Source organism: Pelophylax lessonae (assembly GCF_965119305.1).
Source record: "Pelophylax lessonae genome assembly, chromosome: 9".
In the NCBI taxonomy this organism is placed as follows: Eukaryota; Metazoa; Chordata; class Amphibia; order Anura; family Ranidae; genus Pelophylax; species Pelophylax lessonae.
In genome coordinates, this window is record NC_138776.1 from 77,309,419 (window position 1) to 77,323,951 (window position 14,533).

The 14,533-nt window shown below is 42.5% G+C and overlaps 1 protein-coding gene across 3 annotated transcripts in view; it reads right to left on the bottom strand.

Moving 5' to 3' along the window:
* The window catches only part of GPR26 (G protein-coupled receptor 26), a 70,771-nt gene that overhangs the window by 45,043 nt on the left and 11,195 nt on the right, over positions 1 to 14,533 (bottom strand). For 2 of the 3 annotated variants that reach the window (XM_082268444.1, XM_082268443.1), the window contains one exon: positions 4,054 to 4,167. In XM_082268444.1, coding sequence (XP_082124570.1) covers positions 4,054 to 4,167 — 114 coding nt within the window. Of the gene's footprint in view, positions 1 to 4,053; positions 4,168 to 14,245; positions 14,267 to 14,533 lie in introns of all 3 variants that reach the window. The other variant, XM_082268442.1, reaches the window with a different exon arrangement.

The window sequence follows — 14,533 nt, forward strand, 5'->3', positions numbered from 1 at the left end:
ACTGCTCCTTCATTACATGCGATCGGCTGTGCGGTGCGAGTTTAGCCATACACTTTGTATGGCTAAATTTGCACCGCACCCGCAGCAAAGACGCTCAGGACCCTTTTTTGCAGCCGCATCAGGAGCGGATTGCACAGCGGTTCACATTTGTGCGATCCGATCCTGTGCGAACTGCAAGATCGCACTGCGATATGCGATCAAACTGGGGGTGTCATTAAGATTACATTGACACCCCCAGCGTATCGCATATGGCAGTGTGAACTGCCAGGGGCGCGCTTGCGATGCGGGAACATGCTGCGAATTCGCAGCCTTCCCGCATCGCATAAGTGTGAACCGGGGCTTACAACCAAGCTTTATTTAATAAAACGGATACTAAATTTACAAATAAATACGACTAGAACTCCACTCTCTTCTATAGCGCAATTGGATGGAAACAGACTGTCTCTTTCCATCCGATGCCATCTGATCCGATCAACGGGATGGATAGAAAATAGAACCATCATCCGTCTGTTTTTGGCGGACAGGATCAGATGGCGGCAGATTACTGCTTCATAGAGGAGACTGAAGGGTCCGATCAGGTCTGCCTGAAAAACTGACAGGCGGACTTGATCAGACAGCCCGTGTGAAAGGGGCCTTCGGCTGTGGCACGGCGATGAGGAAAAAAAAAAAAAAAAAAAAAAAAAAGATATATATATATATATATATATATATATATATATATATATATATATATCTATATATCTATATATATATATATATATATATATATATCTCAATTTTTTTTTTTTTAATAAGAATTGGAAAAAAAAACTTTTTTTTAATAATTAAAAAAAAAAGAAAAAATTATTTATTTTTTTTACATTTAAAAAATAAATTAATAATAATAACCATACTCCCTGTCCACTTACCTTTAAGCAAAGGTAACTGGACAGAGAGATGAAGCCTTAAAAAAACTTTCCTTTCATTTCCTCTTTGGAAGGAGATGGAAAGGCATTAAGAACATGCATTACTCCCGGCCACCACAAGAGGGCGCCAGTTGCCCTAGCCTTTCTCATCTCACAGAAGAAGGCCGAAAAGCCGGGGCCTCAATTTTTGGACAGCGCGGAAGTCCGTGCACTCGAGGAGAAGGTGGGGGGCTCAAAAGGGACAGGACACCCTATGCAGGGTACCCCAGGCGCCAGGTCGCTAATTCTAGTCGCAAATGCGACCTGGCGCCCGGGTTTGTCGAGCCCTGATATAGCGTATACAATTACAGCACAAATCATATTGTAATTGAATGTTATTAAAAACGACCTTTCCTTTTCAATCTGAAGCTGCTGTCATTTTCTGAAACTGCAATGCAATATGGCTACCTGGAGCTATTCTGTACACAGAATGTATACTGACCACACCCCAGATACATAATTTCCTGCTTGTGTGATTGGCTCCCTTATTTTCCTAGAAGTCTGCCTAAGATACAAGTCAGATTTCTGGCATCCCCTGGAACAAAAATGTCATTTTTGGTGAGATACTCCCAATAGGAACACGTCTAAAGGGATGCAAGCCCAGCAGATTTCCTGATTAGAGCCCTGCAGCTGCACAGCTGAATGATAATTATGAAACCCCTCCCATTAGACCCACTCAGCACAGAAGCACAGAGGAACAAACAGGGATTTCTTCAGAATAACAAAAGATAGGAATCTGAAACAAAGGTTGTTATAATCTTTGCAATATACATAGATCACCCAGAGGGGAATGTTTTAATTTTTCAACAAAAGTGGAGTTACACTTTAAATAATTTGTTACCCCCAACATTTCATATTCCTAAAACGTGCCTCCTGTACCATGTACTTGTACAAAGGTGTACTCTGTTCGCTTTGAATTGCTTCCTTTGCACGAAATACTTGGTGTTCCTGCCAGTTCCTCTATTTTCCTATTAAAAACTGATCACACTAGACATGAGAGAACAACGTGGTCAGTTTTCTGGCTGTGGCGGGAAGCCTGCTCTCCTCCAATGATTAGCCTTCTGCTGAAATGCCCCTCTCCTGCACAGCTATTCATTGGAAAGACCAATGTACTGCTGTTTCTCCTCCCCCAGCTCTTTAAGCTCCTTATGCAGCTGAGAACAGAGTGTATGTGATCACTTTGGGAAAAGGAAAAAAATATACATAAATGTTTTGTCTTTCACTTCTATATTCGACTGATAGGGTTGTTTTACAAAGTGAGAGTTCACATACACTCTAAAGCAATAGTAACCCGCAAAAAACCTCCCGAAAAACGTCTCCCTGCAAATAATGTCATAATGTGCTAGTATACATTACATACTAGCACATTATAAAGGACATACTTGAAAACGAAGCCCTCCAGTGGCGCTGTCACCGCTGACAGAACTTCCGTCTTCGCACGGTCTTCCTTCCGGGTTCGCGGGGAGCCGCCGTTTGACTGGTCGAGCCGCGATGAGCCGCAGCACGGCTCTCTCTCTATGGATGGAATGCTGTCCACTGAGAGCGCAGTGTGCATGTGCCCTGACATCACCAGCACTGCTACAGTAAATTTCTCCTAAACAGTGCACATTTACCAGATATTTATTGTACCTACAGGTAAGCCTTACTATAGAAGGTAGGCCTTGCTATAGGAGGTAAGCCCTACTATAGGAGGTAGGCCTTACTATAGGAGGTAAGCCTTACTATAGGAGGTACCCCTTACTATAGGAGGTACCCCTTACTATAGGAGGTAGACCTCACTATAGAAGCTAGACCTTACTATAGGAGGTAGGCCTTACTATAGAAGCTAGGCCTTATTATAGGAGGTAGGCCTTACTATAGGAGGGAGGCCTTACTATAGGAGGTAAGCCTTACTATAAGAGGTAAGCCTTACTATAGGAGCTAGGCCTTACTATAGGAGGTAAGCCCTACTATAGGAGGTAGGCCTTACTATAGGAGGTAGGCCTTCCTATAGGGGGTAGGCCTTACTATAGGAGGTAGGCCTTACTATAGGGGGTAGGCCTTACTATAGGAGGTAAGCCTTACTATAGGAGGTAAGCCTTACTATAGGAGGTAGGCCTTACTATAGGAGGTAAGCCTTACTATAGAAGGTAAGCCTTACTATAGGAGGTAAGCCTTACTATAGGAGGTAGGCCTTACTATAGGAGGTAGGCCTTACTATAGAAGCTAGGCCTTATTATAGGAGGTAGGCCTTACTATAGGAGGGAGGCCTTACTATAGGAGTTAAGCCTTACTATAAGAGGTAAGCCTTACTATAGGAGCTAGGCCTTACTATAGGAGGTAAGCCCTACTATAGGAGGTAGGCCTTACTATAGGAGGTAGGCCTTCCTATAGGGGGTAGGCCTTACTATAGGAGGTAGGCCTTACTATAGGGGGTAGGCCTTACTATAGGAGGTAAGCCTTACTATAGGAGGTAAGCCTTACTATAGGAGGTAGGCCTTACTATAGGAGGTAAGCCTTACTATAGAAGGTAAGCCTTACTATAGGAGGTAAGCCTTACTATAGGAGGTAGGCCTTACTATAGGAGGTAAGCCTTACTATAGGAGGTAGGCCTTACTATAGGAGGTAGGCCTTACTATAGGAGGTAAGCCTTACTATAGGAGGTAAGCCTTAATATAGAAGGTAAGCCTTACTATAGGAGGTAAGCCTTACTATAGAAGGTAAGCCTTACTATAGGAGGTACGCCTTACTATAGGAGGTAAGCCTTACTATAGAAGGTAAGCCTTACTATAGAAGGTAAGCCTTACTATAGAAGGTAAGCCTTACTATAGGAGGTAAGCCTTACTATAGGAGGTAAGCCTTACTATAGGAGGTAGGCCTTACTATAGAAGGTAAGCCTTACTATAGGCTTACCTGTAGGCATGAATAAAAAAACAAAAACAAAAAAAAAAAACGTTACTATCACTTTAAGTGCTGCATCCCCTATCTTTTTTATATTAGGATATAGTTCAACTTAATTTTTATAAATATATATATATATATACACCGTATATATAGTCACATTGTATGAACTATTATGAATGAATAATCACAAAGTGTCTCAAAAGGCTAATTCATACTAATCACTTACCTGGTAATTACATATGGAGTAAAACAAAGCAGAAATGTTCCAATAAATGTGATGATTTTCTTGGTGGCTCTTTGCCTCCTCCTCTTCTGCTCTTCCAGACATCTCTGCCTCACACTGGTATACAGAAAATAAAGAGACAAAGCTCAGCTATTTGGGGACATTTAATAAAGCAGTACTGTTTGCAAACACGTGCTGAAATCCAAACCTTAGGGCATGCAGAGGATGCAGATGTAAATAAGCTAGCCATAGAGATACAGTGCATACACATCCAACCAGTCTTTAAAGAACAGCATGTGTTTGTATGTGCGTGTACATGCACATCACCACTAAAGAAAGTCTGGGGGGGGGGGGGGTTCATGCATATCTGGGCTTACTCTTTAAAGCAGTGTAAAATACTAATGCTACAAAGTATGGGTACCCCTACCAGCCAATCAGATTTTACTTATTATTACTACAGATGCCTATTCAGTGCTGTCAATTTATGCAGTGCTTTACATATATTATACATTATTTTATTTTTTTATTCAGAAAACATATTATACATTCACATCAGTCCCTACCCTCCAGGCTGCAATTTAAGGTTCCTAACTCACACTCATACATACTAGGGTCAAGACAGAAGCCAATTAACCTAACAGGGAGAACATGCACAAAAAGACAAAAAAAAAAAATACAACAAAACAAACAAAGAAAAAAAGTTTTGTAGTTTTTTTTTTTTTCTTTCTTCTTCCCCTCCATAAAAGGCGGGCTAGCAATATGTGATCATTGATATTTATGTTATTTTTTTACAGATTCATATTACAAATTTATACATGATAGTAGCTTCATCAAATGTCCTAAAGAAGCAGAAAAATTCACAAAAACGCATAGACAGAATCTAGTTTGTATTTACAAGTCCAAAAAGCATGATTTTTTTTAAATAAAATATTGGATTTTATGTTTTGTATGAATAAAAAAATAAGTTTTATATATATATATTTGATGGCATAATGTGATTTCTGCAACGCTGGTGGGGTATAACCAAAGTCACAATTTTTGTATTTGTTTCTTAAACACTTTAGCTCTCCATTCCTTCGAATGACATCTCAATAGGCACAGAGAAAATGCCCCATTTGCCTTGTTTGTACTGGCATTGCCCCATCACACACCAGCTGCTTACCAGTGCATCCCCCATTGTGAAGTAATAGGCAGGTGCACAGCTTTGACCAACTGCACTATTACCTGAGTTATTAACCACTTTACCGCTGCTCACTAGAGCTCTACTGCGGCAAAGTGATTCGTTATCGTCTGGCGACGTAGACCTACGTCGCCAGACACACCCCCTTCTTGGCGGCGCGCGCGCGCCGCCGGAGGCTCGCTCCCACTGTATTCAGTCACAGTGGGAGTCGGGGAATCGAGTGAGGAGATCCGCCCACTTGTGTAAACAAAGCGGATCTCCTAAGTGACAGGCAGGGACAGATTGCAGGGTTCAGAATAGCTGAACCTGCGATCTGTCCCTGCATCACATAGTCACCTCCCCCCACACATGTCAGTAAGCATACATTAACCCCTCCCTCTCCAATAAAAGTAGCCCCTTCCCTGCCAGTGTCATTTTTACAGTAACAGTGCATATTTATAGCCCTGATTACTGTAGTAATGTCACTGGTAACCCCAAAAGTGTCAAAAATGTCAGTCAAGGGTCCGATCTGTCCACCGCAATGTCACAGTCCCGCAAAAAAAATCGCAGATCGCCGCCATTACTCGTTAAAAAAAACCCACCAAAAACTACAGAAAACTTTCCCTTAGTTAGTAAACGCAATAACTTTTGCTCAAACCAATCAAAATACGCTTATTGCAATTTTTTTTACCAAAAATACGTAGCAGAAAACAAATTGGCCTAAAATGATAAAAAATTTAGATTTTTACATTTTTTTTGGGGGGGAAATTTCATATAAAAAATGTGAAAAATATTGTTATTTTTTCAAAATTGTCTCTCTTTTTTGTTTATAGCGCAAAAAGTAAAAAATCGCACAGGTGATCAAATACCACCAAAAGAAAGCACTGTTTGTGTGGAAAAAAAGGATGTAAATTTTGTTTGGGTACGGCGTTGCATGACCGCGCAATTGTCAGTTAAATTCGCACAGTGCCGAATCGCAAAAAGTGGCCTGGACGTAAGACAGCAAAATCCTCCGGTGGTAAAGTGGTTAAAGGAGCATTGAGGTTGTAGCTGTGTCCCTTGACATCCAGACTCTAGGCTCCTGCATAGGTTGTCTTGTAAATGAGCCTGTTCTGGACCCAACACAGCTACCACAGCTCACAGTAAATTGGCGTTTTTCATCTTGATGCATTTCTGCTTTAGAAGAATAAAAGATTTCTAGAAAAAAAAACAAGCTGCTTTTCAAGTTGTAGTAGTCTTAGAACTGAATGGAGATGCTGTTATTTAATTTGCCTGATGGAGTTCCAATCGAGTAATCCTGCACCAGTCAGATCTGCAAAAAGCTTTGCAATTTCTGATTAAAACTGTAAAATATGAAAGCTGTCATTGCTGACCTGTCATTTTAGAAATGCTTGTTGCCTGGATGTTGTTTTGGTGCAACGGCTCCAATACTTTGTGAGGCACTGGACTAGAACAAGCATGCCAGAGACCACCAGGAAGCTAGCATTCTTAGATGGATGTAAGAAGTGGTGTCTCCTCTATTTCTGCCAGTACAGGTTTCCTTTAATGATGAACTTGGAGTCATATTTGTTGCAAATTGCATAAAACACAGTAGATTCTTGCTATGCCTACTGGGGAGTCCAGAGACCTCCACCAAAGGCGTAGGTGATCAGATAACTTCTATGCACAGATATACAGTGGGGGAAATAATTATTTAATCCCCTGCAGATTTTGTAAGTTTGTCCACTTACAAAGAAATGAAGGGTCTATAATTTTTATCATAAGTGTATTTTAAATTATAGAGACAGAATAGCAACCAAAAATCCATTAAAAGCACATGATACAAATGTTATAAATTGAGTTGCAGTTCAGTGATTAAAATAAGTATTTGATCCTCAAGCAAAACATAACTTAGTACTTGGTGAAGAAACCCTTGTTGGCAAGCAGAGAGGTAAGACATTTTGTTGTAGTTGGTGACAAGGTTTGCACACAGCTCAGGAGGGATTTTGGTCCACTCGTCTTTACAGATGTTCATTAAATCCATAAGGTTTCTTGGCTGTCACTTCGCAAATCGAAGTTTCAGCTCCCTCCATAAATTTTCTATAGAACTAAGGTCTGGAGACTAAGCCACTCCATGACTTTATTGGGCTTCTTCTTGAGCCACTCCTTTGTTGCCTTAGCGGTATGTTCTGGGTCATTGTCAAGCTGAAAGACCCATGCATGACCTATACTCAGTGTTCTGGATGATGAAAGAAAGGTTCTCATCCAAAATTTTACAATACATGACCCCATCTATTTGTCCCTCAATGTGGCAAACTCGGTCTGTACCTTTAGCAGAGAAAAATCCCCAAAGCATAATGTTTCCACCTCTGTGCTTGACTGTAGGGATGGTATTCTTAGAGTCTTAGTCAGTTTTTGTCTTCCTCCAAAAACGGCAAGTCCTCCTCCTCAGGAAGGCAGGAAAGTCATGCTAATATACATCTAAATCAGGGATCCTCAAACTACGACCCTCCAGCTGTTGTGGAACTACACATCCCATGAGGCTTTGTAAAACTCTGACATTCACAGACATGACAAGGCATGATGGGAATTGTAGTTCCTGAACAACTGGAGGGCCATAGTTTGAAGACCCTTGATCTAAATGACGCAGAGAAGGATTGGGAGAAAGTGCTGTGGCCAGATGAGACCAAAATTTAGCTCTTTGGCATTACCTCGACTCGCATGTTTGGAGGAAGAAAAATGCTGACTATGACCCTAAGAACACCATCCCTACTGTCAAGCATGGAGTTGGAGACATGATGCTTTGGGGCTGTTTCTCTGCTAAAGGTACAGGCCAATGGACGGGGTCATGTTTTGTAAAATCTTGAATGAAAACCTTCTTCCCTCAGCCAGAACACTGAAGATGGGTCATGAATTAGTATTCAAGCATGACAATGACCCAAAAAATCCTGCCAAGCCAACAAAGAAGTGGCTCAAGAAGAAGCACATTAGGGTCATGGAGTGGCCTAGTCAGTCTCCAAACCTTAATCCTATTGAAAATGTATGGAGGGAGCTGAAACTTAGAGTTGCCAAGAGACAGCCAGGAAATGTTAAGGATTTGGAAAAGATCTTTAAAGAGTGGACCAAAATCCTTCCTGAGATGTGTGCAAACCTTGTCACCAACTACAAGAAACGTCTTACCTCTGTGCTTGCCAACAAGGGCTTCTCCACCAAATACTAAGTCATGTTGTGCTTGGGGATCAAATACCTATTTTACTCACTGAACTGCAACTTAATTTATAGCATTTGTTTTATGTGTTTTTTCTGGATTTTTGGTTGATATTCTGCCTCTATCATTTAAAATACACGACAAAAAAATATAGACCCTTCGTTTCTTTCTAAGTGGAAAAACTTAAAAAATCTACAGGGGATCAATAATTATTTTCACCACTGTACTTGTCTTGCTGACATCAACAATTGAGCACTATTCCTTCCACTGACACCAAGACACCAATAATGGGGCACGATTCCTTCCACTGATACCCATAATGGGGCATAATTACTGCCACTGATAAAAAAAACTGAGCACAATTCGTCCCACTGACACTGACACTGATGGGGCACTTTTTGTCCAACTAATACCAATGATGGATGCAATATTCCTCCTCCTACTGACCACAGGCATTGTGAAATTATTTTTTATGTCCCACAGATCACCAAGCCTGAGGCACTGTTTACTCCTACTAATGCTGGGACATTTTCTACTTTCACTAAACACCCCACTAAAATCTGAGGGACGTTACACTAGTTCTTTGTTTAAAAAGTTTGGAGACCCCTGATTTAGAACACTCTTCCACAAAATCTGCCAGCATGCAGGTAATTTGTATTGTGAAAAAGTTTGGGAAAGTACTGATTGACTAAAAAACAAAATAACTATTTTACTGTACAAACAAAGTTTGTTTGTATTAGAATTAATACAGAACAGGTTAGTAGTTTCGCTACTTTTACACCCGGCTTTTTGCTGCAGGTATTTATAGGGCTTTTTTGAGGACATGTTTGGAGTCAGGCATGACATCAGAACTTCTGTGTAGGGGTATATATACACACACACACATGTATGTATATATACACATACACATATATAGGTGTGAAAGTAGCAGAAACCTATGCTTGCGCTAATGAAATAATTAACACCCATATGGCTTCTCTGCTATAACACCTATATATGTGTATGTGTATAAATACATATAAGTGTGTGTGTATATATACCCCTATACAGAAGTTCAGATGTTATGCCTGCTCCAAAGACCACCAAAAAATGCCCAAAAAAAAAAAAAACGCCTGCAACAACACACCTGGCGTTTTTTTTTGGTGCAGGCGTTTTTTTGGGCATTTTTTGGGGGTCTTTGGAGGCAGGCATAACATCTGAACTTCTGTATAGGGGTATATATACACACACACTTATATGTATTTATACACATACACATATATAGGTGTTATAGCAGAGAAGCCATATGGGTGTTAATTATTTTATTAGCGCAAGCATAGGTTTCTGCTACTTTCACACCTATATATGTGTATATATACATACATACATGTGTGTGTGTGTATATATACCCCTACACAGAAGTACAGATGTTATGCCTGCCTCCAAAGACGCCCAAAAAATGCCCAAAAAAACGCCAGCTACAAAAACGCCCAGGTGTATTTTTGCAGCAGGCGTTATTTTTGGGCATTTTTTGGGGGTCTTTGGAGGCAGGCAAACATCTGAAATTCTGTATAGGGGTATATATACACACACACTTATATGTATTTATACACATACACACATATAGGTGTTATAGCAGCGGAGCCATATGGGTGTTAATTATTTCATTAGCGCAAGCATAGGTTTCTGCTACTTTCACACCTATATATGTGTATATATACATACATGTGTGTGTGTATATATACCCCTACACAGAAGTTCTGATGTTATGCCTGCCAACAAAGACGCCCAAAAAATGCCCAAAAAAACGCCAGCTACAAAAACGCCCAGGTGTGTTTTTTGCAGCACCCATTTTTTTGGGGCATTTTTTGGGGGTCTTTGGAGGCAGGCAAAACACCTGAAATTCTGTATAGGGGTATATATACACAAAAACTTATATGTATTTATACACATACACACATATAGGTGTTATAGCAGAGAAGCCATATGGGTGTTAATTATTTCATTAGCCCAAGCATAGGTTTCTGCTATTTTCACACCTATATATGTGTATGTGTATATATACATACATGTGTGTGTGTATATATACCCCTACACAGAAGTTCAGATGTCATGCCTGACTCCAAACATGTCTTCAAAAAATCCCTATAAACGCCTGCAGCAAAAAGCAGGGTGACAGGGGCGAAGCCACTATCCGGTTCTATAAGTGTTCTAAGAGAAACAATCTTTTCTCTATAGCGGTCACCCTGACATGGAAGGGTTTTGTCACCCTGCCATAGCAGTCAGAGTCAGTTAACCCTACACTACACTACGGTCACCCTGACACTTAACACTTTCCCTACAGAAACTAGATTATTGAATCTAACTATAGTGGAAAATAGTACCCTAACTACACTAGATATCCCTTTCCTCACACTTATAATTGCTAAATGACACTTTGAAACAGAAGTAACAGAACTGCTTACACTCTCTTCCACAGCCCTGTATTAAAATGGTAGAGATTTGGCGGGGCTATCTTATATACTGGGGGGCGTATTAACTAATGATTGGCCTCTGGACCCCCTAGTCAATCCAATCACATTCCTAGCATTCTCCTGCCCCCTCAATTGGCTTTTACTGATGGTTCTGGTCCAATCACGGGCTTTTAAAGCCCAGTTCTTGTCCCATTACATTTTGGTCGGTTCTGGTTGCCAAATTCCAAACTTTTTCAGCAAAAAGTTCGGAATTCGGCCGAACCTCGAACAGTCAATGTTCGGGTCGAACCGATGGTCGACCCGAACCGTTCGATCATCCCTAGTTGTAAACACAGCAGACCATTGTTCTCTCAGAAATCAATACAGAGCTCCTGTGATCCTCCTATTTAGGAACACAGGTCTCTGTGTTGATTTCACAAGCCCATACCCCCCCCCCCACAGTTAGAAAACACCCCCTAGGCTCACATTTAACCCTTTGATCGACCCTGGGTCAACCCCTTCCCTGCCAGTGTCATTATTACAGTAACAGTGCATATTTTTAGCCCTAATTACTGTAGTTATGTCCCTGGTCCCCCGAAAAGTGTGAAAAGTGTCAGTTAGGGGGTTCGATGTGTCCGCCGCAAGGTCGCAGTCCCGCTAAAAATTGCAGATCTCCACCATTACTAGTATAAAAAAAATGAAAAAAATATGCTTATTAGGATTTTTAACCAAAAATATGTAGCAGAATACAAATTGACCTAAAATGATGAAAATGTTTTATTTTTAATTTTTTTTTAGGGAATTTTATATACAGAAAGTGAAAAATATTGTTTTTTTTCAGAATTGTCATTCTTTTTTTGCTTGTAGAGCAACAAATAAAAATCACACAGGTGATCAAATACCACTAAATACTTTTCCCACTAATACTTGTGGGAAAAAGAGGAAATCAATTTTATTTGGGTACAGAGTCGCACGACCGTGCAATTGTCCATTAAAGTAATGCAGTGCCGAATCTCAAAAAATGGCCTGGTCATTAGGGGGAAAATCTTTCGGCCCAGAAGTGGTTATCAGCCAAACTGTAGCCAAATTCTTTCCTATAGGTTTGGATAGAGAGTGGAAGAGTTTATATTTCTGTCTTTGGCTGTAATTGTGGGTTCCTCACTTCCTGCCTCCATGAATGCGCATATAACAAATAGGGAGTACAGGTGTCAGGTACAGGTAGGGAGTATAGGTGTCAGGTACAGGTAGGGAGTACAGGTGTCAGGTACGGGTAGGGAGTACAGGTGTCAGGTACGGGTAGGGAGTACAGGTGTCAGGTACGGGTAGGGAGTACAGGTGTCAGGTACGGGTAGGGAGTACAGGTGTCAGGTACAGGTAGGAGGTACAGGTGTCAGGTACAGCTAGGGAGTACAGGTGTCAGACACAGGTAGGGAGTACAGGTGTCAGGTACAGGGGTAGGGAGTACAGGTGTCAGGTACGGGTAGGGAGTACAGGTGTCAGGTACGGGTAGGGAGTACAGGTGTCTGGTACGGGTAGGGAGTATAGGTGTAAGGTACGGGTAGGGAGTACAGGTGTCAGGTACGGGTAGGGAGTATAGGTGTAAGGTACAGGTAGGGAGTACAGGCGTCAGGTACAGGTAGGGAGTATAGGTGTCAGGTACAGGTAGGGAGTACAGGTGCAGGTACAGGTAGGGAGTACAGGTGTCAGGTACAGGTAGGGAGTACAAGTGTCAGGTACGGGTAGGGAGTACAGGTGTCAGGTACAGGTAGGGAGTTCAGGTACAGGTAGGGAGTACAGGTGTCAGGTATGGGTAGGGAGTACAGGTGTCAGGTACAGGTAGGGAGTACAGGTGCAGGTACAGGTAGGGAGTACAGGTGTCAGGTATGGGTAGGGAGTTCAGGTACAGGTAGGGAGTACAGATGTCAGGTATGGGTAGGGAGTACAGGTGTCAGGTACAGGTAGGGAGTACAGGTGTCAGGTACAGGTAGGGAGTACAAGTGTCAGGTATGGGTAGGGAGTACAGGTGTTAGGTACAGGTAGGGAGTACAGGTGTCAGGTACGGGTAGGGAGTACAGGTGTCAGGTACGGGTAGGGAGTACAGGTGTCAGGTACGGGTAGGGAGTACAGGTGTCAGGTACGGGTAGGGAGTACAGGAGTCAGGTACGGGTAGGGAGTACAGGCATCAGGTACGGGTAGGGAGTACAGGCGTCAGGCACAGGTAGGGAGTACAGGCGTCAGGCACAGGTAGGGAGTACAGGCGTCAGGTACAGGTAGGGAGTACAGGTGTCAGGTACGGGTAGGGAGTACAGGCGTCAGGTACAGGTAGGGAGTACAGGCGTCAGGTACAGGTAGGGAGTACAGGTGTCAGGTACGGGTAGGGAGTACAGGTGTCAGGTACAGGTAGGGAGTACAGGTGTCAGGTACAGGTAGGGAGTACAGGTGTCAGGTACGGGTAGGGAGTACAGGCGTCAGGTACAGGTAGGGAGTACAGGCGTCAGGTACAGGTAGGGAGTACAGGTGTCAGGTACGGGTAGGGAGTACAGGCGTCAGGTACAGGTAGGGAGTACAGGCGTCAGGTACAGGTAGGGAGTACAGGTGTCAGGTACAGGTAGGGAGTACAGGCGTCAGGTACAGGTAGGGAGTAAAGGTGTCAGGTACAGGTAGGGAGTACAGGTGTCAGGTACAGGTAGGGAGTACAGGTGTCAGGTACAGGTAGGGAGTACAGGTGTCAGGTACGGGTAGGGAGTACAGGCGTCAGGTACAGGTAGGGAGTACAGGCGTCAGGTACAGGTAGGGAGTACAGGTGTCAGGTACAGGTAGGGAGTACAGGTGTCAGGTACAGGTAGGGAGTACAGGTGTCAGGTACAGGTAGGGAGTACAGGTGTCAGGTACAGGTAGGGAGTACAGGTGTCAGGTACGGGTAGGGAGTACAGGTGTCAGGTACGGGTAGGGAGTATAGGCGTCAGGTACAGGTAGGGAGTACAGGTGTCAGGTACGGGTAGGGAGTATAGGCGTCAGGTACAGGTAGGGAGTACAGGTGTCAGGTACGGGTTGGGAGTACAGGTGTCACCAGGGTAGGAAAGAATCTACAGCAAGAACAAAATAGTTACAACATGTCCCCTCTCTATGAAATATGTACCTTTTGTCCCCACTGGTTTATCTATCCCATCACTTCCTGTCCTTAAGGAGGAGAGAGGAAATCTCCCCAATAGGGACACAGAGAGCAAAGAATCCCAGACTGGGGCTCTAACCCTTCCCTGTTCTATTCAAAATAAAGTAGAAGGCTTTTGCTGGAGTTTGGCTTTCGGCAAGCAATTGTAATGTCATTCCGTGGTGCACAATATTTCAAATATGGAACAGCCAGGCAGCAAAGGCATGCCAAAAATAAAGAATAATGAACATAAAATGTTCACTTACCCAAAATACATCATAGTTATCCTTTAAAAAATGAAGAAAAATGAAATCAACGCAAAAACAGTGTTTTTTGTTGTTTTCTCACACAGGAATATGTATTTGTGTGGATTGACATCTGCTGATACAATTGGTCCACTTCCTTATGACCTAATATAATAACCAAGCCAGTGCCAAACAATGTGACCCAGCATTATCCCCCCCCCCCATCCCCATCCTCTCTATCATTACTACTTCCGTACAGAGTGCATCCAGCCAGAATCTAAATACTATTCCACATGCCAGCCTGAGGAC